The sequence below is a fragment of the Argentina silus genome (assembly GCF_951799395.1).
Source record: "Argentina silus genome assembly, chromosome: 18".
In the NCBI taxonomy this organism is placed as follows: Eukaryota; Metazoa; Chordata; class Actinopteri; order Argentiniformes; family Argentinidae; genus Argentina; species Argentina silus.
Window position 1 is genome coordinate 16294923 of NC_139672.1, and position 24734 is coordinate 16319656.

A 24734-nucleotide genomic window follows, 5' to 3' on the forward strand; every position below is an offset into this window, starting at 1 on the left:
GAGAACAGAATATTTGAACACCAATAAAACAATAGTTTTATTACTATGGTATTACATTCGTTGAGTCTGCCAGAGGTCGCATGAGTTTCCGGCAGAGCACAGCGAGGCAGGCCAGGAGTGTAATCAGATTCCCCGCTGCCACTTCCCCTGTCTGCCTGGTCAGGCATGATCTCTTCCTGTGGCACAACAAGGCCCTTTTTGCACTTTGTTGTGACATTCCCGCTTTTGTACAGAGGACCACTGGACTCCGGGAACCGAGGGAGCCCCCATAGGTGGCCATAGTCTGGCCTGGTTCCTTAACTCACCAAGTAACTTGTCCAAGGGAGTCCGCTTTTGTGGCAGGGCTAGGGGCTCCCTCTGTGGGGCTAGGGGCTAGGGGCTCCCTCTGTGGGGCTAGGGGCTCCCTCTGTGGGGCTAGGGGCTCCCTCTGTGGGGCTAGGGGCTAGGGGCTCCCTCTGTGGGGCTAGGGGCTAGGGGCTCCCTCTGTGGGGCTAGGGGCTAGGGGCTCCCTCGGTGGGGCTAGGGGCTCCCTCGGTGGGGCTAGGGGCTCCCTCTGTGGGGCTAGGGGCTCCCTCTGTGGGGCTAGGGGCTAGGGGCTCCCTCGGTGGGGCTAGGCCTTAGCCCAATTTCCTAGTTTCGCTTTGGCTTTACTGTAAGGTTGTTAGTCATGCAGTTGTTGTTACAGGTCGGCTTTGAGTTCACATTGTCTTATTCAATGCGAAATAGACTTGGGAGACAGGCGCCTTGTAAAAGGAGACATTGCATTAGTTGAAACGGTTAGCTCTTTGTAGGCTAAATGTGGTTCAACATCGTCCTCCCTCGTTTTCTTCAGAAACCTTTTATTGTTTGCTTCGTTGTTATCATACTCGTTAAATTGGCATACTTAAACAAAACCTCCTTCAGAATGTCCTTCATGACCTTCCTAAGTGAGAAAACCACAGTGTTTGTTCTTCGACTGATGAGTTGAACCAGGACTAACGTTTCCAAGGGCATTTTTAATGCAACAAAAAAAAGATGTAATTTCAGGAATAATGCCAAAAAAAAAAAGTCATTTCAGGAATTCCGGTGCTGTCAGTTCACTTTTAACTTCTAAGTCTTTGAATAAACCCTTCTCTCCCTATCAAAGGTTCCTTCTAGTCTCTCAGACGACGACAGAGTCCTATCTTTAGATCTGAGGCACGGGTGACCGCTCCCTACCTTCCTCCTCAAGTCCTACAACCTCACAAAACTCTTTTGTCTTTTTTTTCTTTACATGGGGGGAGGGGGCTAGTCTATTCCGCTGGTGGATTAGCCTTTTTTAGTTTGGTCATTCCTACCCTTCTGACCATGTCGTCCCCCTATCCCTCCAAATCCTCCTCTCTCTTTCTTTCTCTCTGTCTTTCTTTCTTTCTTTCTTTCTTTCTCCCTCTGTTCCTCTGATTTACCTGCCTGCCTTTCTCCCTTGTAGGCCTATGTTTTCTTGCCTCTCTCACACAAGTCACACCGCAAGCCTTCCTCTTTGAGACCTTTTTTACACTCCAGATTCACCCTCTGATGGGGATCCCTGGAAAAGCTTAACTACAGCCCTGTGTTTGCTGTCCATTCATCAGTGTTTACTTTGAAGTTGAAACTTAACATTCTTTGCCGCTCGAATCTAATTAAAAGGCCAGTGGTAGGTTTTAGGGGGGGGGGGGGGGGGGGGGGGCACTGCCAATTCAAAGCACCTCTGCTATACTGTCACATGCTGTCACTGGGGTGTTGTCAGCAACCCCCCCCCCCCCCACCCCCCACCCCCCACCCCCCCTCCCATCCCAGAGGCAACGTAGCCTCTCTAGCTGCGATGGCTGAGCCACTAACACCATTCTGTCAGTTAGTTTTTTTTTTTTTTTTTTTTTTTTTACTTTTTACTTCAGGAAGGGTTGGTCAGTTGTTATGACAGGCAAATCACACTGACCTGACGCCGTATTGTTTTATTCACATCCCCACATTTGCTCCACGGTATGTTTTGCTTGCTTTCGCAAGCAGGGCAAGTGACGCTAATTGGTACCCCGGGCAGCACAACCCAACAAGTATGCACCTCATAAGCTCCTTACCTTCGTGACACACTCAATGGATTATTGAGACCGGCAATTCCGTTCTTGTTTACGTAATTGATTTGGGGTAGGCTAAGCCTGGCGTATTTCTGAGGTAAAAGCTATGATTTCATTGGGTTAGGGGACATGAAGTGGTGGGTGTGGGCTATATCCACAAGCTTTTGGATTCGCGGAGATTGTAGCACAGCTGTCTTAGGCCTTTGTTGATGGGAGAAAGGAGTGCTGTAATTTTGGGGCTGATGAGCTGCTAATTGACCTTTTTACAGAGTTTGTTTTTGCTGACGTCTATAATGTGGGCATTTTAGTCCCATGAAAGTGTTGTTTTTGAGCCTGCCAGCGTGTGTTGAATACCAACAGTTGTTGTGTTATAGTTATGAGGTATTCACAGTCTGTAAATGCAGGTTTTGTACATGGCGACAGCTTATTATACCTTTCAGAAGTTTAACATCTGGATTAAGCCTAATAACCTTACATGCTGCTGGCAATGCAGGAACTACCCGAAGCAACCGATGAAGTCATTGAAACAATTTATACAAGAACATTGCAAATTTGTAAGTCATGCCCCCCCCCCCCCCCCCCAGCAAACAGTTTGAATTCAATGACTATAATTCCCAGTTCTACTATACAAGTAAATGCTGTCTTGAAACAATAGTTTTGTGTTGTCGCTGACACAGCAAGCTACGTGTTTTTGGTTGTAGAATTAACCCTAGAGCAATTCTACATGCCTATGTTTAAGGCATTTAAGTGTAACTTAATTATTATTGTAACTATTGAATTGTAACTATTGTTACAGTTCAACAGAAAAATAACCTAAACCCTTGCTCATATGGCCAATGCTTACTGGCTGTAGCCTGACTGGGGTTAAAGGTTTGCCCTGGTATTTAACATGGATACTATCTGCTGAGGAATCTGTGGGAATGGTAGGATTTGATTTGTAAGCTCTAGGCCTCGGCCCTCAAGCCTGTCATCATTGTCTCGCAAACAACTCTGAATACCTAATGAGAGGCTTTTCTGAGGCACGTTTTAGAAACTTGCTACCAAGTGGAAATCCAACGGGTGTCTCTTCGGGTGACGGATAACAGTCCCACTTTACATTAAGTTGCCCCTATACCTGGTTGGGTGGGTATAACCCTAACCCTAACCCTTACTTGGAAGATATTTTATTTTGCACATTAGTGGGCCTAATTGCTTTTTAAGTGCATGCTAATGAAACAATGAACAGTTCTAAAGTGTGACAACATCTTAATACAACGTTGTTACTGTAGTCATTACAGCGTTACTGCCCAGCTGTAGGGACAACATGAAGGTAACCCTCACTCCAGCATGTCACCCTCTGATGGGCATTAGATCATCCAGATGCTTGTTTACAGACTGCATCTCACCCCAAACACAGCCTGGTTCTTGTTAGCCTGGTTTGTAGGTCCAACAGATGTCCAAAGGCCAATGCCCACTTAGACACACTTGTTCATGGACCATATTTAGCATGGAGTGGCAACGGCAATCAACAGTCAGCCTTTATTTATCCATGAATGCATGTGAAGTCCCCACTTACAGACTTAGGCCTACTTGAGTGTAGTCCGTTCATTAGATTTGTGCTAATTCAACCGTTTACCTCAATCTGCTGGAGCTCTGCTTATAATCTGTGACCGATTCAAAGTATTAAGACCACAACACCGCCACATTTCTACGTTTCCCCGCTTCCTTTATTAATTTACAGTATAATTCTTTTTTTCTTTTTTTTTAGGGCATTTCTGCTTTATTGGGATAGAGACAGTAGAGATTGACAGGAAGGATGGGAGAGAGAGAGAGAGGAGGGATGACATGCAAGATATGTCGATGGCCGTAATCGAACCAGGAACCTTGCGATTACGTGGTGTGCGCATTAGTGTTCTACGCCACGAAGCGCCCACTTATAGTATAATTCTGACAACATTTACTCCAGCCAGCCATTTGAACTGTAGCCTACATGATTTATAAATGATTTGTCATTAACAGTGTATTAAAGTTGTGAAAACGTCTGTATATGTTTTATTTGCGTCACGTGACCTCTGAAAATGTGAATCCCCTCTCTTCTCTTCTCCACATGCTGGTTCAGACTAAACAATTCCTAATTCAAAAGCTGCAGAGATGGGATCTCCAAGGTAAAAAAGTCAACAAATGCATCTGCGGAGGAGGAGGAGGCTGGCCTTAAGATGGTTTGATTTGTCTATGAGGGGGGAGATGTCTCCTTTCTTATTTCTTGGAAAGTCGGCTTTCAGACATTTCTTGTATCCAAAATATAAAGTTGTTTTTCGTCTTTATTACTGATGTCATCGTAATCTGTTCTTTTTGGGTTTCCTCTCTTACTTACTCTCGAAGGTTTTTAAACAAGCTACCTTTTATGTAGATAAGCTGCCCTAGTGGATGTTGCTACACGTGTGCCACCTTCATTCGCCTTTGTAAACGTCGGTTGGCTTTTAAAAATTGTTAGGCTACTATCCCAAAAGTGTTTTATGGCTACAGTACCAGTCAAAAGTTTGGACACACCTTCTCATTCAATGGTTTTTCTATATTTTTTTATTATTTTCTACATTTGTAGATTAATATTGAAGACATCAAAACTATGAAGGAACACATATGGAATTATGTAGTAAACAAAAAAGTGTTAAACAAACCAGAATATGTTTTATGTTTTAGATTCTTCAAAGTAGCCACCTTTTGCTTTGATGACAGCTTTGCACGCTCTTGGCAAGGTGTGACTGGTACTGTATATCCACGGCAAGATTTTTGGCAATAGCGCAGGTAGATAGTCAATTCTACCAGTCCATGTGAAAACCTACTAGCCAAGCAAGACCTGACCCACGGCACCCGAGTTTGACATTGAACTAAATCTGAGTCCATGTTTGAACAATGTTTGAATTTGTATCTGTGTGCCTAAGATCAGTGGTGCGCCCACTCTAAACCTGGAGGGCTGCTGGGTGTGCCAATTCTGTCAGGCATTGACATGCGGGCCTAATCTTGACGCCAAAGTGTAATCAGACCAACAGTTGTCAATATGACTTACGGTATTGACACTAGATTATTATCTGCCAACCCAGCACTGCGGCTGCGCTCTGGACGGCCCTTTCCCCAGACTGTGAACTGACTAAACAGCTCAACCACTTCCGCTCTGCCAAAACCTAAGGCTGTGGGAAGTGGGTTGACAGACTTGGTTTAGAGAACCTCCTGACCCCCCCCCCACCCCCTACAAAAACGAAATAGGAAGTGTACACTCGCGCAGCTCAGTGGGGGGGCTACGTCTTTGTCTGACATTGGGAAATGGTAATTTGCTGTGCCCAGGAAATGATTAAATGCCTAAGGGAGAGGATTTCTATTATTATAGTCAATGTGCGCGTCTGTGGAAGAAGGGAGATGCATTACAGACAGGCATGCAGATGCTTGCAGGGTAATTTTAGCCTGCTCCGAGTGTGGAATGATCCCCTGCTCGCGGTTGGGGCGAAAAAGACGGTTAAAAAGTGACTTCTTTCAAAGCATTCAGGGAAGAGTAGTAAACAGATAATTATGGGGAATGTGTCAGACATGTGAACTGATTTATATACATGGGGTAGAAATTTGACACTCGGACCCTTTGTTCGAGGTGTCCCTGCTCGAGACATCTTTTCCACCTGCGTTTGATAATTGTACGCTTGATAGAGATGGGAGATGATACGCAAGACCTCCGAGCTGCGCGGAGCCCCGGCTTGTGTAACAGAAATGTTTTATTGTTCTTCATTTTATAGACTCCCAAGTTATTACAAGACACTCTGTCAATCACTGTCACCTGTAATGAGGCCGCAGTGATTTTGTACCTGACAACTATAATTTGTGTGACGGATACGTTTCCTTTTTTGATGACGAGACATTTTCCTTGGAAGTTTGTTTGTTTCTCCCCAGATCGGAAAGCCTGTTCCCTTTTGATTTAAGACTTGATCCTATGTGCTTGTGATGTCACCATTGGCCTAAGAGTTTGTTGAGTGTGAGTCACATTTCCTTTCAATGTAAATCCGCTAGTTATCGATAACTGACGAGGCCTGACAGTGGAAGTAGAGGGATGTGATAGAAGGATGTGATGCCTAATGCGGGGATTATTCTCTGCTGCGACTCCCTCACAGCGGTCTGTGATACGAGTCTCTAGGATCCCTCTGGCCCCCCCCTCTGGCCCCCCCCTCTGGCCCCCCCGTGCGTAGAGTGCTATTTGAGGAGGAGGGCCGGACATGGGGTTTGGCCTGACTTCAGTGTCTGTTTATGCAGCTGTTACATGTCTGACATCCATCTTAAAACATGCGTCCGGGAAAAACTGAGTTTTAATAGAGGAAAGCTCGTGGTCACACATTGTTGGTTTTAATGTCTTTTGAGTTACTTTGACCATTTATAAGTGGCCCTAGAACTCTCTGAAGTAGTTCCTCTGTCAATCATAGTGGATTGTGGGTCTTGGGAAGGGGGTCATTGACCTGGATATCCAGGCCAATTAATGTTAATTTACTTAGTCGACACTTGCATCCTTTTGGAATACACTTCTTAAAGTGTGGTTTGTTTTTTTCTATCTATCTATCTATCTTTCTTAAACTATGAAGTACAGTCCACAAGTGCAGACTTGCACTCAAACAGTTTGGAGATATGGAAGCTGAACCATGCCTTCCTCAGGGTCATAGTTGCAGTGTGTGTTTGAATCTTGTACTTTTGCTCCTATTACACGGTTATGTGTTATCTCATAGACTAGAGATTCAGAATTAGACCACACAGACTTATCACATACCCTCAGTCTGCCCTTGTCTGGGCAACGTCAAGAAAACCCACTTTTTTTCTGGTTAAGTATGCTAACTGTTAGTACGAGTCATGACTTTATTCACTTGGGTTTTTTTTTACATTTACATTTATGGCGTTTAGCAGACGCCTTTATCCAAAGCGCCTTACAACAAATACATTTGTTTAAGTAAGTGAATCACAAGGCAGTCACAATGCTAGAAGAAGGATTTTTTATTTTTATTTTATTTTATTATTATTATTTTTTTATTAACAGGAGAGAAACATGTACAGGGGGGTAGTGGGGGTGATGAGGTCTTTTGTTTTTGTTTTAGTCATTGATTTTCTTGGCTTCAGAAGTAGCTTATCAGATCAATTGTCACTTGTGGAAACAAAAGCAGTTACAACACATCCCATACATCCAAGCAGTTATTTTATTTTGGTATATTTTCCACAATCATTGCACTCATGCACTGACAGTATTTCATAGAAAGGAAGAACAGTAAGACAGCAACATATACGTCCTCAGGCAGTCTAGCCCGCTGCATGCTACCAGCATATTGTCATACGGAGCAGAAAAGCCTGTTGTTATGACTTGTAGAAAAAGACGTCTGCCTGATGTGGTTTTTAAAAGAGCTGAATGAGATTCTCAGACAGTGAACCGTTACTGTAGTAGGTGGCCTATTCACAGCCAGGGTCAAAAAGGCAGCCAGCGCATACTGTCTCCATTAAATGGGGGGGGGTGGGGTGGGGGGCGGGTCCGGGGGGTGTATGACGTACGTGACTGTATGCCCTCACTACCCGTGCAATCCAGATACATTTCTCTTGTTCTTAGGGAGGCAGTAGATTGCCTTGATTTCATTCTCACTCACCACAAAGGATAGACAGACATTGACCTGACGTAGCCTAGCTCTTCAGAGAAAAAGCCCAGGGAGGGCACTGGAGGGACACTGTGAGCAAATTGTGCCTGCTGTGTCCCACCGAGGTCCTTTGTCTCAATTAATTTAGTCGGGGTGGGCCACGGGGCCGTCTCTGTTTGTTCCTGTCATCCTGGTGTTATAACACCTACAGGTTGGATGGCTGCTTCTTTGGTGGCCTGAGCAATTAAAGCTTAGTCAAACAAGGCCCCATCCTGTGACCTATGGAGCTCGCTCTACATTAAGGACAAAACCAAACCGAGGGGTCTTGGCCTTTTCTTGTTAGTGGTTAGGAGTTTGGAAGTAGCCGAAATTCGATTTTCCGGATGACCTTTGTGCGAGCATTTACAATGATGTGTAATGTTTTAACCTAATTAGTTCCAGGGTTAGGGTTATTATTATATTATGTTATTATTATTATTATACATCGTAATTATAATTGTAAATCCCTGGAATATAGGCCTAAATGATTTTTATCGCAACAAATCTGTCGGCCTATTTGTTGCTTCTCTTGAGACGGTTAAGTCCTCCAAACATTCCATAATGTATTGTGTCAGCAAAAGGCTTTGGTGTGGCCAATGGCCAAGGGTTATGTGCAAGAAAGAAGCTCCAGGGACAATTGCAGCCTTCCTTAGAGAGCTGGTCGTCTTCATTCACACTGGTAACTAAGCAATGAAATCCCACCCAAAGCCTTAAATGAGTGATGATAGTGCAGTAGTGTCTTTAGCCATTAAAAGCAATCATTACCTCCCACCCTCAGCCCCTGCCTTCCTGCCCCCCCCCCTCCACACACACACACACACACTTAATTGGAGACCCCATGGTGTACTCGTAGCACCTCCCCTACACCCCAGGACACTACTAGCCTACACTGTATAGGCTTCTCACCTCAACAATAGGCCACAGTTAGCCTACCGTCTACAGTAGATGTGCCTCAGTTTTAATCTCCTCACCCCCCCAATCTCTGCCTGCGGGCTGCTGCTCTGTTTATAGCTAAACCGAGGGAGAAAGATTAGCAGATAGGACCAGCATTCCACTACAGGAATTGCTTATTCTTTTTCATTGTCCTTTTTTTTCCTCAATAGAATGTTTGGCTTGAGCTAAGAACGATGTTGCATCACCCTGCAAATGGAATGCCTTTAAAAAGTAGGAAGTAGTGAGGGGTGTTTAAGAATTATGTTGCACCCTAAGTGAGTTTTTTGTCATACTTTGGCATTGTATAATGTTTGGGTATCCTGTGGGGTGATTCTCTAGTCGTGTGTGGAAACAGAACCGGGGTACATCGATTCAAACCGTAAGAATTTGGCTGTACATTTACAAGCATGTTAATGTGTAACTGTTGATAGCATCACAGGTATTCACAGGTCTCCATTCTGCCAGCAAAGCTACTCAGAGCCCTAGTTAAACCGATGTTGTCTCCAACTAGCGTCAAAGATTAAAGCCCTATCACTCGAGGCCTAGATTCCAGTGGTTTCAAGTGTGGCTCCCTGCTGTTCAGTGGACACTATAAATCTGACCATTTTGGCTCTGACTGTGATGTGTTCTCAAAGAAGCTGGGAAGCACCTCCTCTGATGGTCAGTCAGGGGCTCCCTCAGGGTTGCCATATTTCATTGACACTTTCCAGCCCAAATCCACAAAAACCTTGTCTAAATTGGGCGGGAAACAGCCCAAACTGGCAACACTGTGCCCCCTGTGAATCACTGGACCAGCCGGAAATGGTTTATTTTAGAGATCAGCCGGGCGAAGGGGATTCTTTAGGCCCGTCTGTCTGACAGTTCTCATCGAGGCAGTTCGCAACGGCCTATCTGCCCTTCAGATGAGGAGTTCCACCAGCACATTCTTCAGATTCCTGCATTGTAAATGCGCCCTCCCCCACCCTTTCCAAATAAAACTCTCAATTTGTTCAGCTTTTTTATCTCGGGGAGGTTGCTCACTTGTCAAACACTGACGCAGCATAGCACCTGTTGAGGGAAAGGAAAATGCCCTGTTGCTCTATAGCCATTGAGTTTATTGTCACTGCGAAACTTTGTTTTGTGTGTTGCTTGCATAGTTCTTTTCTGCGGTTGGAAACGAACGCATACTGCCGCCTTCTGCGAAGCTCAAGGTGTTGTGCTTTTTTCCTGGCATTGACGAGGAGGATTAGATTTAGACTTGACAGTGAGGAAATGGAATGCAAATAGATAGAATCTAATGGAAAGGCACCCAAATAGAGTATAGTCTTATGGAAAGGCACCCAAATAGAGTATAATCCTCAAACAATATGAAGCCACTAGTCGTCTACGAAACACCTCCCAAAGCAAGCTGCCTTTTGTAAGTCGACATGCCCAATAGGTACAGGTTACCAGATCACGCTGCGTAGGGAAGTGTTAACTCAACGGGATCACGTGCTGAAGTGAAATGTCCTTCCAAGTGAAACGTCCAGCTCTTGCCGCTGGATCCCTGCTGTACGGGCCCATCTCTCTTCATGTATTGGTTCTGCCCGTGGGAGTGTTGAGTTGAACAGATGTTCAACATATCTCCCGAGCAGATGGGGAAAATTGTGTACCGAGAAGGAAAAAAAAGCCGTCATGCCCACACGTTAAAAGTCAAAGCGGTCATTGTTCATCTCCCAAGTGAAGAATGCAATGAGGTCATGGGACGAAATTTAATTGGACCTGCTGTGGGTTGGGGGGCCTTCCCTCTGGACATTAACCCACACCCCACAACAAGCGTAATCTCCCCTCCTCCTCCGCCCCACCATCCCCTGATGATAACTCCCTGCACTTCCCTCACCCCCTCAGGCTGTGCTCTACCGGGTGCACCGGTGGAAGGAATGTAGCCTGAATCACACAGGCAGATCATCAAGCAAATAAATCCTAGTAAAGGTGGAAATTAGAACACCTTTAAATAAAGTTGGAAAATGGAACGCCTTTAAAAAAGCAGGAAGTAGTGAGAGGTGTTTATTTTATAATATTTTGTGTTTTTTTAGCATTTTGAATTACTGCATGTCCAAACCATGTTGATAGTTGTTATTATTACACTAGTAACAAGACTTTCCTACGCAGGTATTCGTGCTACTGAAGCCCTATTCTCACAGACATAGCGGAAAAATATGATTTCGTAATGAATCACTGAGTGAAGTGTTTATATTCTTTTTGATACGAGGGAGTACATGAGCTCACTTTGTGTTTCCAGGGTGCAACACAAATAATAAGTTTGATTGATCGGTTCCCTCAAGTGAGTGCCATACCTCTGAACAGAAGCAGAACATGGGTTTGAAACTGTTTATACAGACCCCTGATCAGCTTGACAAGGTCTGACACAGGTAAAAGATGTACAGGTATGGCCTACCCAGAGTCAGTTTACGCAGACAGCAGTCACGGTAAAATACCGGGACATGTCTTGGTATAAACAAGGCTTTTATGTCCTTGATTTATAACACAGCAATGGCCAGCTCCCAAACGAGGCATTAGTTTCAAATTAGTTGTATTAGATTTTCGAGAATAATTAGGCCTTTCATAAGCTTAGGGCTTTCATAATAGGAAATCACAGCTGCCTGGAGAACAGGCGGTGACACAATCTCCCTCCAGGAGGGGGTTTGGAACTTTAACGAACTCTGCCGAGATTGAATGAGAGATTTTTTCTTTCCCAGCAAGACTGACTTTTTGTTGTACAGCTTCTCTTTGCTAAAACAGTTGGCCTTAGGCCGTCAGCTTTGTTTGTTGATTCCTTTGTTGGGTATCAATGAAACCTTATCCCAAACCAGATCGCTAATTGTCAGTTTTATCACCTCTGATCTGAGAGGTGTGCTGAAAGGCTCTTCAGCAAATAGGCAACAGCAAAGCATACCACCTTTGTCTAACCCAAAGATGTCAACAGTCAAAGGAATGCAAAGTCTAAAGAGCCGATGTCGTCTCAAAGGGTGGTATGCAACAGTCCGAGGCCTTGCCTATGATATGGCCGCTTTTGCATAACTATAACCACAGATGTAGTAGATTTTATTGGTTGAAGACAAATCCCTGGGGTGAAAAATGTCTTGTTTTTCAGTATTTTGCCTTTGTCAGGCATTGTAGGTAGCAGTCAAGAGGGGATCCGAGGCAGAAGCCACCTGGCACTGAAAGTGTCTGAACTTTGTTTAACAGTTGCAGAACCTCAAGGACAAACAGTTCATTTAGCAGATCAGACTCTCTTGTGGGTTAGATTATGAATTAATGGCTGTGTGGGAGCCTTCCTCTCTCAACTAATCTGTTCTGTTCTCAAGGATCTTCTCTGTGATAAAATAGATTTATGGTATTTTCCCCTCAAAATGTACATCTGTTTCTCATCCTAAATTCACTGCCCACGAGTGTAGACATTGGTTATGTGATCTCGACAGCCAGTCGGTTTCATCTTTGCCTTGACATCTCAAGATGTGACACTCGAGCTTTGAATCTACTGTCTTTTCAAAGGCGAACCCAAGTCTCCCCCTGCTGCTTACTGACTCTACCCCCTGGAATGTCCTTCTCTGTAGTTTTACAAATAGATCCCAGATCTTCTGCTTGAATAACTTGGGTCTTGTGAGGTTTGTCTCCTCGCAAGTCCGAGCTTGCTGCGGTAACACTCAACTCATGTTCTAATGACATGTTGTAAGACCGAAGGAAACCAAAGTGTGGTTTGCCAAAATGTTTGGGAATGTAGTGCAAATTTCACAGTGTGATCCTCAAAATAAGCCCTATGCAGTAGGCCTTGACCGCCTACGCTTCTGTGAGTGAAGTAAACTCATTCCAATTTTATCAGAGGAATGTCTTAACAATGTCATTACTTGTTGACATATTGGTTTTTGACTTTCTCTTCAAAGTAAGAGATAAAAAAAAGATCCATGGTCGTTCGTGTTTCTTCGGTCGTCAACCAGGCAGGAGTTCTCAGATCCAATCAATGCTTGATTAGTTTTCCTGGACAAGCATGCCTTCACCAGTCTTTTTATAGATAATTGCCATCAAAGCTGATCCGCCTGTAATACGGTCATGTGCTTTCATATTTCGCCAAGAAGCATTTGTCTCCAACACTCCCTTCCCTGAACTGTCTGTATTCTCTCTCTTTCTCCCTCTTTCTTTCCCTCACCCTCTCTCTCTCTCTCTCTCTCTGAGGGTCTTTCTCTGGGTCTCTTCTTGTCAGCCCACCCCTTCACAGGCGTCACTCTGCCGAGCGGAAGCACATTCCAGCCGGTTCACTCACAACCTCTCCTCCCTTCCCCCCACCATGACCACCATACCACCATGTCACAGTCTCGCTCAGCTAGAACATGCTTGAGGAGTGGGCAGGTGCACTCATGGTTGAAGTAGCTAGACCCCTCCCCGTGGTCTTTGCTCTGCTGTCACTCACAGGAGGGCCTTTTCATTTAAAAAATCTCCTCGGCTGGGCTTCACTTTTCACTTCACCCCCACCCCCCCCGAGAAAGTATTTCACAGGGTCACTGCCTCACAGTGGTCAAGGTTTAAGTCTGGCGATAGCCAATATGGGTTAATTTGAGTATTAACGAAATAGCTTGACATATTTGGAGACCTAATCCTTTTGCAGCTGGTGAATGCTGGTGCCGTGGCTTTGGGGGTTGCAGTGTGTTGAACTTTTTGATGGTGAAGTCGTCGCATTCAATGCATCTGCTGTTGCTGATGTGAAATTACTCAGATACTGTATCTAGCCCCCACAAACAGGCCTGTAAATAATCCTTTTATGTTATGTCTTTCTGGTGCTCGTGTCTTATGGAAGAACACATGGGGTCTCCACAGCCTGGCCTTTGTTTGCGCTCTCGACTGTAAAATTCTTTTGCTTATCAATACACCAATTGTTCTGTAAGGAGAGCCGGAATTCCTCTTGGCTTTATGCTCTAGACAGCTCTGGGCCAGAAAACTGGGTAAACCCATAGATCACTGCCATTCATGAATCTCAAATAAAGCTGCTCTCAGTCGGTCCCTCTCTCGGATTAGCTAAGTCCTGTGTACATAGTCTTAAATGGGACATAAATGGAGTTCTAACAACTGCCAATGGTGTTCTCTAATCGACTGTTACCTAGAGTATTGTGGGCCTATGAGTGCTCACAACTGTCGTCCTCAGCGATTCCTAATTGATATCAACATCAGTTGTGTGATCTTGGCTACTTAGCTTAGCCTTATTCTTGGGGGGTCTTTTTCTAAAAGCGATAGTTGCACACAATGAATATGATGCTTAATATATGTTGGCTACTTTCACTCAGCAAAGGCTTAATTACTGTGAAGTGAAAGCCGAACAGTCTTGTCTTCCTGTTCACTACTGACAGTTGTTACCATGGTGATATAACTGGTGGAGTTGAAGAGTATAGCCTAGCCCTGTGGGCCTGTATTGCTGTACCAGTTGAGGCTGGTGGAGGTAGAAATCGGAGGACAGGCTCATTGTAATGCATGGAATGGAATGAGGAATCGTATCAAACACACGTTCAATACCATTCCTCATTCCATTCCATGCATTGCAATGAGCCCGTCCTCCGATTTCTGCCTCCGCTGCTGTACAGTTTAATTTGTGAAAGAATGCACCGAGGGCTTCATACATAAATAACAAATCTGGAGTTACAGTTTCAGTCACAGGGTAAGACTCCCTTTGGCTGAGAGTTACAATATCGCCCAAGCCTGAACCTTGGCCGCCCAGACTGTTTCCCTCCTGAAGACCTCTTCACCCCCACTACCCCTCAAGTAATTTTTCTTTCTACTAGCATCGTGACTGCCTATGGCCCCTGGCCCGAGCATTAATTACTTTATCTTATGATGACTGATGGATAGATGATTCACTTACTTAAACAAAAGTAATTGTCGTCAGTCGCTTTGGATAAAGGGCGTCTGCTGAACGCCATAAATGTGAATGTAATGTAAATGTTTTATCTCGCCGCAAGATGGTCTCATCTTGTCCTTGTCCGAGACCCAAAGGAAGCCGTTGTTCCCTGCTTCCTCTGGCCTCGTTATCTCGTGACGACTGGCGCTGCCTGTGAACTAGCTAGAGTCCTTGAACTAGTGACCACCTGCATTCAGTGTTGAAGCCTCCTTTTGTCTCCCGGTGAGTGGGTCGTGGGTCGTCGGTCTTCTCCCCTGTTGGGGTTGACGAAGGGGGTGCTTTGTTGTTTGCCTCTCTGCTTTGCCACTTCGTCACCGCGCCAACAGATGCTGTTTGTCTTGTTTGCGAGGATGCGGGGGTGGTTTTAGAAATGAGATGTCAATGACAGAGTCTGTTGTCCGTTCTCCCCCGGTGTGATTCCTCCCCCACCCCCTACTGCTGCCGGCTGGATAGAGTCCTCTTAAGATGGCTTGTTGTATCACAGAATGTTGCATTCAGATAGTCTGGTGTCATGCTTGTGGATCTTGAATAGAAGTGGCGAGTGGAAAATGTGAGGGTAAATTGGATGGAAGAAGTTCCTCCCAAAATGATAGGTTGGCAACGGCGATTGGTGGAGACCGGGGTTCTTGAGGTCTGTCAGCACATGAAAGGGGTTTATGTAAATTTCAAGTGTGTGTCGTTACACACAGCATGTTTGAAGTTCACTCTTGAGTTTTAATTAACAACTTTCCCACTGTCAAACCAAAGTATGCCATGCTGATTGGAACTTCTCCACGGAAAGTGATTTTTAAAATGTGGCTAGTAAAAAAAAATCTGAGTGGCTGGTGCATGTTCCCATCCATCAGACACCTTGGCTGGTAGACCAAACAGTTAATGTTATGCCCTGCGAATTAGATTAGGTTCAAACTGAGCGTGAGAAACCTGTTTTATACCGTCTCCACACCAACACCAGCTCACACCCTGGGCTGCTAGTAAAAGGTGTAGTGCTTCAGGTTAACCTTGACCTACAAAGCTCTCCAGGTTAACAAGAGGTCCCAGGTCGAAGTCAACCGGGTGCGTTGTCATGGCGACCGCAACAGCGTCACACACAAACACTACTCATAATGGAAACTTGACTTTTCAACTGATTGATTATTTCCTATTGTGTATGTCTCCTACCCTCTCTGCAGGTGAAACTGCGATTATTATCAGGAGGCCTAAGCAACGTGACTTCACCTGTGTTTGCCCTAGCCACAACGCACCCTCCCTGTGTAGCCTAGGCCCCTTTTTTCCAACAGAGATCTGTTTAGAGAGCAAATTATTAAGCAAACAACTGTACCCCCTCGTTGCCTTGTTGAAAGGTTGTGTCACTTCTTCACGCAAAATAAATGACGTCTCTTCATAACACCCCCCCCCCCCACCCCCACCCCAAGATCCTGCATAGATAACCTCGACTGGTGTTCAACCCCACAGCCCCCTCGCCTGCCCAGACATGCCAAATATGTTTTAGAAAAGGCCTTCTACTATTACTGGGAGACATTTGGAGACCTTCGGAAATCCTAATCCTGTCCCCTTCTACAGTGTTTCCAAAAAGGCTTGGAAAGTCTCTCCAATGTGACTTGAAAAGTGTTTTTGGGGGATATTAAGGCAATATTGGATCTATGTATTAGAGATGTTGTTGTTGAGAGTGGTTATTAGTTGGTTTAACAGTCGTGGATTCTCCTTCTTGAACGCATGGGGCTTAGCCTACAGTTGACCGTGACACGAGCTCAGTGTGTGCTTGTCCTGTTCTCCGGTGCATCAAAGATCTCATGTTTTTCTCCCCTCCTTTCATGTTTCAGGCAAGGCCTTTGACATCACATACGTGCGTCTCAAGTTCCACACCAGCCGCCCGGAGAGCTTCGCCATCTACAAGCGCACCAGCGAGAACGGACCCTGGACGCCCTACCAGTACTACAGCGGCTCCTGTGAGAAGACGTACCAGAAGATCAACAGGGGCTTCATCCGCACGGGGGAGGACGAGCAGCAGGCCCTCTGCACGGACGAGTTCAGCGACATCTCCCCCCTCACTGGAGGCAACGTGGCCTTCTCCACCCTCGAAGGAAGGCCCAGCGCCTACAACTTTGACAACAGTCCAGTTCTACAGGTAAACAAACAAAGATTTTGTTTTGTTACATTGCGTTCTAGAACTGGGTAATGGAACTCTACTGAGATGTTCTGTGTTCCAGCTGCAAATGTTTGATATCCAGCCCGGTTGTTTCCCTGTGGGTTAGTATTTTTTTCATGTTTTGTTTTGTTTTGTTTTGTTTTGTTTTTCCATCATCTTCCAACTTCCATATTGTGAAACCCGCTGTTGAACAAAACAAAGATGTCCCACACATTCTTTTTTCCATGTCATTTTCGGAGGCCCTTCCATCCCTGTAGTAATACTACGTCATACTGTAACACCAGTGGCTCCTCTGGCAATCGATGATCTGGAAGACTAGGTGGGCAGCGTGACGATGAGTTGGCCCGTAGACTTGAGATATTTTGGCATGGGCAGCTCCTGTTGGCAGGCTGGCCTGTGTGGATGGGAGTAGCAGAGGTCCAGGTGGGGAAAGTGTGAGAGCTTGCCCAGTGCCAAGTGTTGCAACATGTTGCTAGGTGACGCCCCCAGATTTCCCACTACACCACTGATTGAATTTGGATCCGCAGGGACGCAGCTGGAAATGCTTGTTGCACATTGCTTCCCTCTGTCTCTCTGACTCACTCTCTTTTCTAAACCTCTCTCTCTCTCTCTGTCTCCATCTGTCTGTCTCTGTCTGTCTCTGTTGCTGTCTCTCTCTCCCTCTCTCTTTCTCTCTCTCTCTCTCTCTCTCTCCTCCCTCTCTCTCTCTCTCTCTCTCTCTCTGTCTCCATCTTTCTGTCTCCATCTTTCTACCTCTGTCTCTCTCTTTCTAAACCTCTCTCTCTGTCTGTCGCTCTCTCTCTCGCTCACTCTTTCTCTATCTGTATCTCTCTCCTCTCTCTCTCTCTCTCCTCTCTCTCTCTCTCTCTCTCTCTGTGTCCTTTCTATGTGTCTTTCTCACACACACTTGCTGTATCTGTCCCAAACAAAGCACAGATCCATCTAGTTTTATAAATAAATAACAGAATGATACTGTATTACACAGTCTACGTATTAGTCATGTCCAGTTAAAGGTCCAGCATGTAGTTAGTTTTGTGTGTTGCTTCTCAGCTGCCCTCACTAAAAATGTTAAACCTTTTCTAATGGCACCAAACATGTGCATATCCTTGTAAATGAACCAAACGTGAAATAGGCATGTAGTCCTAGGGGTTTAGGTTTATCCTACCCAAAACGTATATATATATTTTTTTAAACTTTTTGTTTGGACTCACACAGCACTCTTCACTGAACGTTCTTCATCGTCTGATCTCGTTCCGTTATGGCTACCAGGTTATCATGGCCATTTAGCATTTTAATTATTTTAAAGCCGAAAATCCACATACTGGACCTTTTAAGAATCTTCTATGTTGGTCTAGGCTGCACTGTCGCCTACCTCTTAGGAGCTTAACTGGATCTGGCCGTCTCTGTGTCTCCATCTATCTCTGGCATATCAGAATTTGATCTGATATATTTAGCTTTTTATAGATTTATTTATTTTTTTCCCCCGTTTTCATTAGACGTGCTGCTAGCTGTTATTACAGATTTATTATGTGATATAATCGACTGCCCTTTTTGCAATTTTCATCTCGGATTAAAGACCCTGGCTGAAAGGTGTGTGTCTCTGTGTGTGTGTCTGTGTGTGTGTCTCTGTGTGTGTCTCTCTGTGTGTGTCTGTCTCTGTCTCTGTGTGTGTGTGTGTGTGTGTGTGTGTGTGTGTGTGTGTGTGTGTGTGTGTGTGTGTGTGTGTGTGTGTGTGTGGGTGTATGTGCGTGTGCGTGCGTGCGCTCTGCCTCTTGCAAATGAACAAATTTAGCACCGCCACCATATACTTCCATATTTGACGTCCTCATGTGGCATAAAGCTATTTATACCAAAGCCCCAGGACTCTTTCTGGAATGGATACCTTTCTGTGGCGTCAGACGGCTGTGTTACTGGGATAGTTAAGTTAATGTTTGTTAAAATGAAGTCTAGTTTCTGAACGACTCTTTATGGTTCTCGAATATTGACATCTAACATTTTGCGTCCAGATATCAAAACCAAAATGTAGGCCTAACTATTTAACATAGCCTAACTTCATTTCTGCTGTCTCTGGCGCTAATAAATTACACTAATGGCATTTTTTTCTCCTGTGGTTTTAATGGGGGGGGGGGTTTCAGGAGCAGGCTACATTCTAACAACAAGAATACACACGTCTAACTTTGGCATTTCAAATGACACAAAACATTATTATTATTATTGTTATTATTAAACGAGATGATTGATACTGCATATAAACTCCCTGTGTATAGCAACACGTGTCCTGTTCACCCTCATGGATTGTCAGCTGAGGAGCAGAATTGAAATAGGCTAGGCTATTTTTTAGGATATTTTAGGGTAGGCTATTCAGGTTGAAACCTTTGCCTTGGATACAGCTGAAAACGTTACCTGTTGGTACTGCCAGTGAGGTCAGTCAAGAGTCATAGACCAATCGAGACATTGGCACCGTGCCTAAGAGCTCTGAGTCACCGTGGCTGTGCCCTATGGAGGAGTCCTACAGCAGACTTACAGGATTGGTGGCAGAACTCTTAACAGCTGTTCAGTCTTGTCAGACGGAATCGGAATCGTTGCCCGGAATATTCTGCTTCTAAGACCCTGATTTGAATTTTGAATCTCACGTCAGTGAATTGAAAACCGCCTTTTATCACCTTGGAAATATTGCTACAGTGCAACCGTTTCTCTCCCAGGCAGATACTGAGAGACTTAGGAATACTTTTATCACTAGCAGGCTTGATTGCTGCAATGCTCTCCTTTCTGGTCTACCTAAGAAAGCTATAAATAAGCTACAAATCATTCAGAATGCAGTAGCACGTGTATTGACCAAGACCAGAAGGAGAGCACACATCTCACCTGTCCTAAAGTCCCTTCATTGGTTGCCTGTCAGTTTTAGGATAGATTATAAGATCCTTTTATTGGTGTTCAAATCACTCAATGGACTAGCGCCTGAATACTTGTCAGACATGCTTTTAATATAGGCTCCCTCAAGATCACTCAGGTCCCCTGGCTCTGGCCTTTTAGTTGTTCCCTGGGTGAGGACAAAGAACTACGGGGAGGCGGCATTTAGTGTCTACGGTCCTCGCCTCTGGAACAGCCTGCCAGAGGATCTGAGGGCGTCACAACCTGTAAACACCTGTAAAATAAATCTTAAAGTCATACCTTTTTAATTCAGCATTCTCTTAATCCATCTTGTTTGAATCTACCCTCTTCTACTGTGCTGCGCTGGTCTCTCTGTTCTACCATGTCTCGTATTTCCTATACTATCATTTCCTTATATTACCGTTTATTTTCATTGTATTGTTGTATTTTCATTACATTGTTACGCACCTTGTATTGCAATTTTGCACGAAAGACATTGTATAAATAAAGTCTGATTTATTTTCTCTTTTTTCTAGCATTCCAGGTTGTTGTGTGGAGTTATAGCCATAGAAGTAGATTGAGCAGAACAGACAGAGTAGAGCATGATGAGTAGAGCAGACAGACTTACCCATTCAAATTAACATTCCATGCTGGGTGTACCGGCGGCCATCTTTTGGTGTGCCGTTTGGAAGTTTTAGATCACAGCTTTATTAACAACCAACCAACTCAACTCAACCGACATTGGAATGTTCAATCAAATGATGTTACGGTGCCACCTCCGAATTGTCAGCTTCTCACTGTGTTCTACACTCGCAGAAATAATGAATCCCATGGACATAATGTATTACAATTCTATGCCATATTTTTGTGAACTAGCCAAATTGCGGAAGGACCCTGGCATTTCTGTAGAATGTTACTGTAGCCAGGGTGGTAAAGAATGTTGCCTGTGTAAGTGATTATGATGCACTTGGCTTGGGTGGGCTTACTACTCCTCTTCAAGAATATAAACAGAGCTTTCCCTAATCCAAACACTTAAGAAATATGTAAGAGTTTATGCTAAATCAAGGTAAAACATAGCCTGTCTCCTGTAAACCTGCGTGGTTGAGGCTTTGGGTTTAGGCCGACATGCCAGAGCGTCGTAAAAGAAGAAGAAGGCTATTGGGGTTTTCGATGTGACTCAGTGATTCTCAATGATAACACGTCAGACCCCTTCCTGTGCTTACCCGGGATTTGTCTTCCTTCTTTGCTGTAATTCAAAACAAGCAAACAAAAGGCTTCCCGTATCTCGTTCAGGGCCCGGTCTAGAGCCATGAGAATGTCTGGTTTGGTTTAGATTAGTGCGCTCTATTTGTTATTCTTTAAACAGCTGCACTTGGGGCTTGATTATGGCTTAATCTCCCGTTTCAAATTGAACCTTTTAACCCCGATAAGAATTCCTCGAACCCTAAACAAACCTAGCGTTCAGTTTCAACTTAAAAATCCCCATTCCTCACTCTCTCTTTTCCCACCCGTCAACGAGCGTTGCTGTTGAGCAACTCCCCATCCACGTTTCACAGACAGGCCCTGCGGTGGTGTTTGTTGAGGTTAACCCCCCGCTGTGTTTTTGTAACGTTCTGTCCGTCTGTGTGTCCTTGCCCGCAGGACTGGGTGACAGCCACAGATATCAAGGTGACCCTGAACAGACTCAACACGTTCGGAGATGAGGTCTTCAACGACCCCAAGGTCCTGAAGTCGTACTACTACGCCATCTCCGACTTCGCCGTGGGAGGAAGGTGAGACGCGTTCCCTCAGCTTCACGTTATCTGTGTCTCCCTCCAGGAGCACGAACGGCTGTCCACTTGCACCATCTGGCGTTTCCTCTCTGAACGGAGAGTGAACGCACAACGTTATTTAAGGAAATTGAATGTAATAATGTGTCATTCAGCTAAAAAGTGATGGAGTTGCTGTGCTGTTAGTATAATGCATCAATGTGTTATTTTTTTTTATTTTATTATCATGGAGTGTCCTTTAGGAATTCTAGAATGTTGTGAACGGGGAGTAACTGTGTTCTTAGAACAGTTTCAACCGTTCTTTGTCTCGTGTTCCTGAAAGGTAAGGCCCTCTTTGTGTTTTCCGAGTGCAGATTCTCTCCCTGAAGGCTATGGTTTTGACGTCCTGGAATGATTAAAAAGACAGGATTCACCTCGTGGGACTGGTGAAAACCCTCTAATCCACGATGATTATTGTCAAACCAAGGGCTGTCAACGGACATGTTTTTGTCTGGAGGGCTGTTAAATGTATAATCTCGAGTAAGTCGTGTCATGGACTACGGGTTCAGCAGAGCAAGTTCATATCACGATCTTACTCCATTCTGGAGCATTGTGTGGGTTAGGCCCGTTTCCCAGTGGCTCACCACCAAGGATTTAAAAAGTGATCCCTTATGAAGGCCCAAAGAAAGGGGATCAGACAAGTATTAAAGCAAGTGTTAAACTGCCCTCCTTTGCTGCTGCAGTGTCTTTTCACCTTAATCTGTTTGAAATGTGCAGCAGATTTCCATTACACAGCTGCATTCCTGACATTCCTGCCTGGGAGTGCTGGATTACAGCGCACAGACTCCGGAATGGGGCGGGCAGGGCGGAATATGACGGAACCAAGAAGAGATGAGCCCAAGGAAGGAAGGAAGGAAGGGAGGGAGGGAGGGAGGGAGGGAGGGAGGGAGCAGGAAGGAAGGAAGGTTCCGTGTGGGCTGAGCTCTGTCTTATTGCACACCTGTCAGGGCTACAAGTCAACTGTCCAGCTGTGTTCCATCACTAGGATTCCATTGGTTCCATCGCACCAGGCAAACTCAATCGAGCACCGCTCAAGGATTTGGCATGAATTTGACTCACTGTCCACCAATGACATCAAGTAGTCCACTATCTAATACGCGTGTGTGTGTGTGTGTGCGTGTGCGTGGAGGATACAAGACAGTGTGGTGTCAGTTGGCCGTGTGTCACAGATGAACAAGCACCCTATTCTTCCAATAGGCCCCCTAATGCCATAGTCCCCTATCCTGTCGTCACATTTTCCTCTCTACACTGCCAAGGAACACCTGAAACAATACCCACAGGTGGTTGCCAAGCAAGTCCTCTCTTGTCCTGAGGGGCTCTCTGTCGAGATCTCTCTCTCTCTCTCTCTCCCTCTCTCTCTCTCTCTCTTTCTCTCTCTCTCTCTCTCTCTCTCTCCCCCTCTCTCTCTCTCTCTCTCTCTCTCCCCCTCTCTCTTTCTCTCTCTCTCCCTCTCTTTCTCCCTCTCTCTCTCTCTCTCTCTCTCTGGAGACTGCTTCTTTCCTTCTCTTTCCCAATAGCAAACTGCAGGAGTTGGCATTCAGTGTGCTCAGGTAAAAGCACACAGAGGGGGCCTGACTGATTAAGCTAATGGTGTGGATAATGTGTTTGATCACGGATCATGAAATCATGTAGGTTAGTTTTTTTCACTTCCTTACAGCAGACTTATGCTTTACAGCAGTACTTAATGTTGTTTGCACTTTGATTGACGTACAGGATTGCCTTAATGGAGTCAAAGTTGCTGCTGTCTGTCAAATGCAATTATTTGCATTGGTTGATGACTGCCTATTTGTAGATGATGGTAAATATAATCATGCTTTGCTATTGTCCTGTGCTGGCACTTTGCCCGCTTAAATTGGCTTGCATACAGGGCAGAGGTGAATGAAATGATAGGATTGATAAATCACCATGAACTGGCACTGTGCCTGGTCATCTGACCTCTGTTAATCAATAACCAAGTCACTTTTTAACCGAAGAGGTCCTGTCAGCCTAGTGTGTAAGTCCATAGGGCCTGAAGTTGAAGAGGAGGGTGCATCTCACTACTACGGTCAACTATTTTAACTACATACATTACACCCCAGTAAAAAATTTTTTTTATTATTATTATTATTATATTGTATTGTAGATTTGTTTGATTGAACGAGGAGCTAGATTCCAAAAGCATTTCACTGGATCACTTACCGCTTTATGCGATGTACGTGACCAATAAGATTTGATTTCATCTCTCTTAGCTTTCATAACTTCCACGGGACTCCACAAGACAGCCACGAGTACATATCTGTTAGCTTTTTATGAAGATCAAGTCTGCGGGAATGTGGTGTTTTGGACAATAAACACGTCCCGTGAGGCTCATTTGGATGGAGCATGCCATTAGAGGCACTTGTGCAGTTGTGGGTTCGAATTCCCGCCGGGACCATGTATACACAAAACAATGTAAGCACTCGACTGTACTGTACCGTAAGCCACGTTGGATAAAAACCACCTGCGAAATGGTCTACGGAATAAAGAATCCTATCCTATAAAAGCTCCCATCTGTGTCTACCAGACAAGCCACGAGTACTGTTTCTGTTTCCCATACATCCAGTTGTGTCTCTGGTGACTAGACATCCTGTCCCCCTCTGCTTCCCATCCAGGTGCAAGTGCAACGGTCACGCCAGCGAGTGCACGAAGAACAGCCAGGGTCGGACCGTCTGCAACTGCAAGCACAGCACGGAGGGAGACGACTGCAGCGTCTGCCACCCCTTCTACAACGACCGGCCCTGGAGGAGAGCGACGGCCGACAACCCCAACGAGTGTCTGCGTAAGTCCCGTGGCTTAGCGCGGCGTAGCTTAGCGTAGCGTAGCATAGCGTAGCATGGCTAACGTGGTTTTGGACGTGAGCAGAGAGGGCCCCCAGGCTGTGTTCTAAAACGCGTTTTATGCGCTCTATCTAGATCGTACAACCGAGTACGCTGTGCGCTCCAGATAGAACGCAAGGACACGTTTTGCGTCTTGTTTTTGAGCAAATAGTACCTCCAGAGATGTGATTCTTCCGGGACCTTCTGGGATCCCTGCGGTTGTCTTAGACCGGGCTCCATCCCTGACCTCATTGAGATTCACCTCTCCCCAAAGCGGTGGCCGTAGTCTGTGGGTTTTCCCGTAGCGTAGCGGGCTTTAGGCATAAACAAGATGTGTGACTAAGCCGATTTAGGACAGTACGCATACACACACACACACACACACACACACACACACACACACACACTATACTTCTCACACTACTAGGTGTGTGAGTACCATAGCTTACTGTACAGGCCCGGCCAACCAACACCTTGGGGGGGGGGTGTAGCAAGGTCAGCGGTGGCT

The 24734-nt window shown here is 45.2% G+C and overlaps 1 protein-coding gene across 1 annotated transcript in view; it reads left to right on the forward strand.

Annotated features, from left to right (window-relative positions):
- lamc1 (laminin, gamma 1) overlaps nucleotides 1-24734 on the forward strand; it is a 53222-nt gene that overhangs the window by 5286 nt on the left and 23202 nt on the right. Inside the window, exons 2-4 of the mRNA XM_083690337.1 lie at nucleotides 16388-16692; nucleotides 21226-21356; nucleotides 24023-24189. Coding sequence (XP_083546463.1) covers nucleotides 16388-16692; nucleotides 21226-21356; nucleotides 24023-24189 — 603 coding nt within the window. The remainder of the gene's footprint in view (nucleotides 1-16387; nucleotides 16693-21225; nucleotides 21357-24022; nucleotides 24190-24734) is intronic.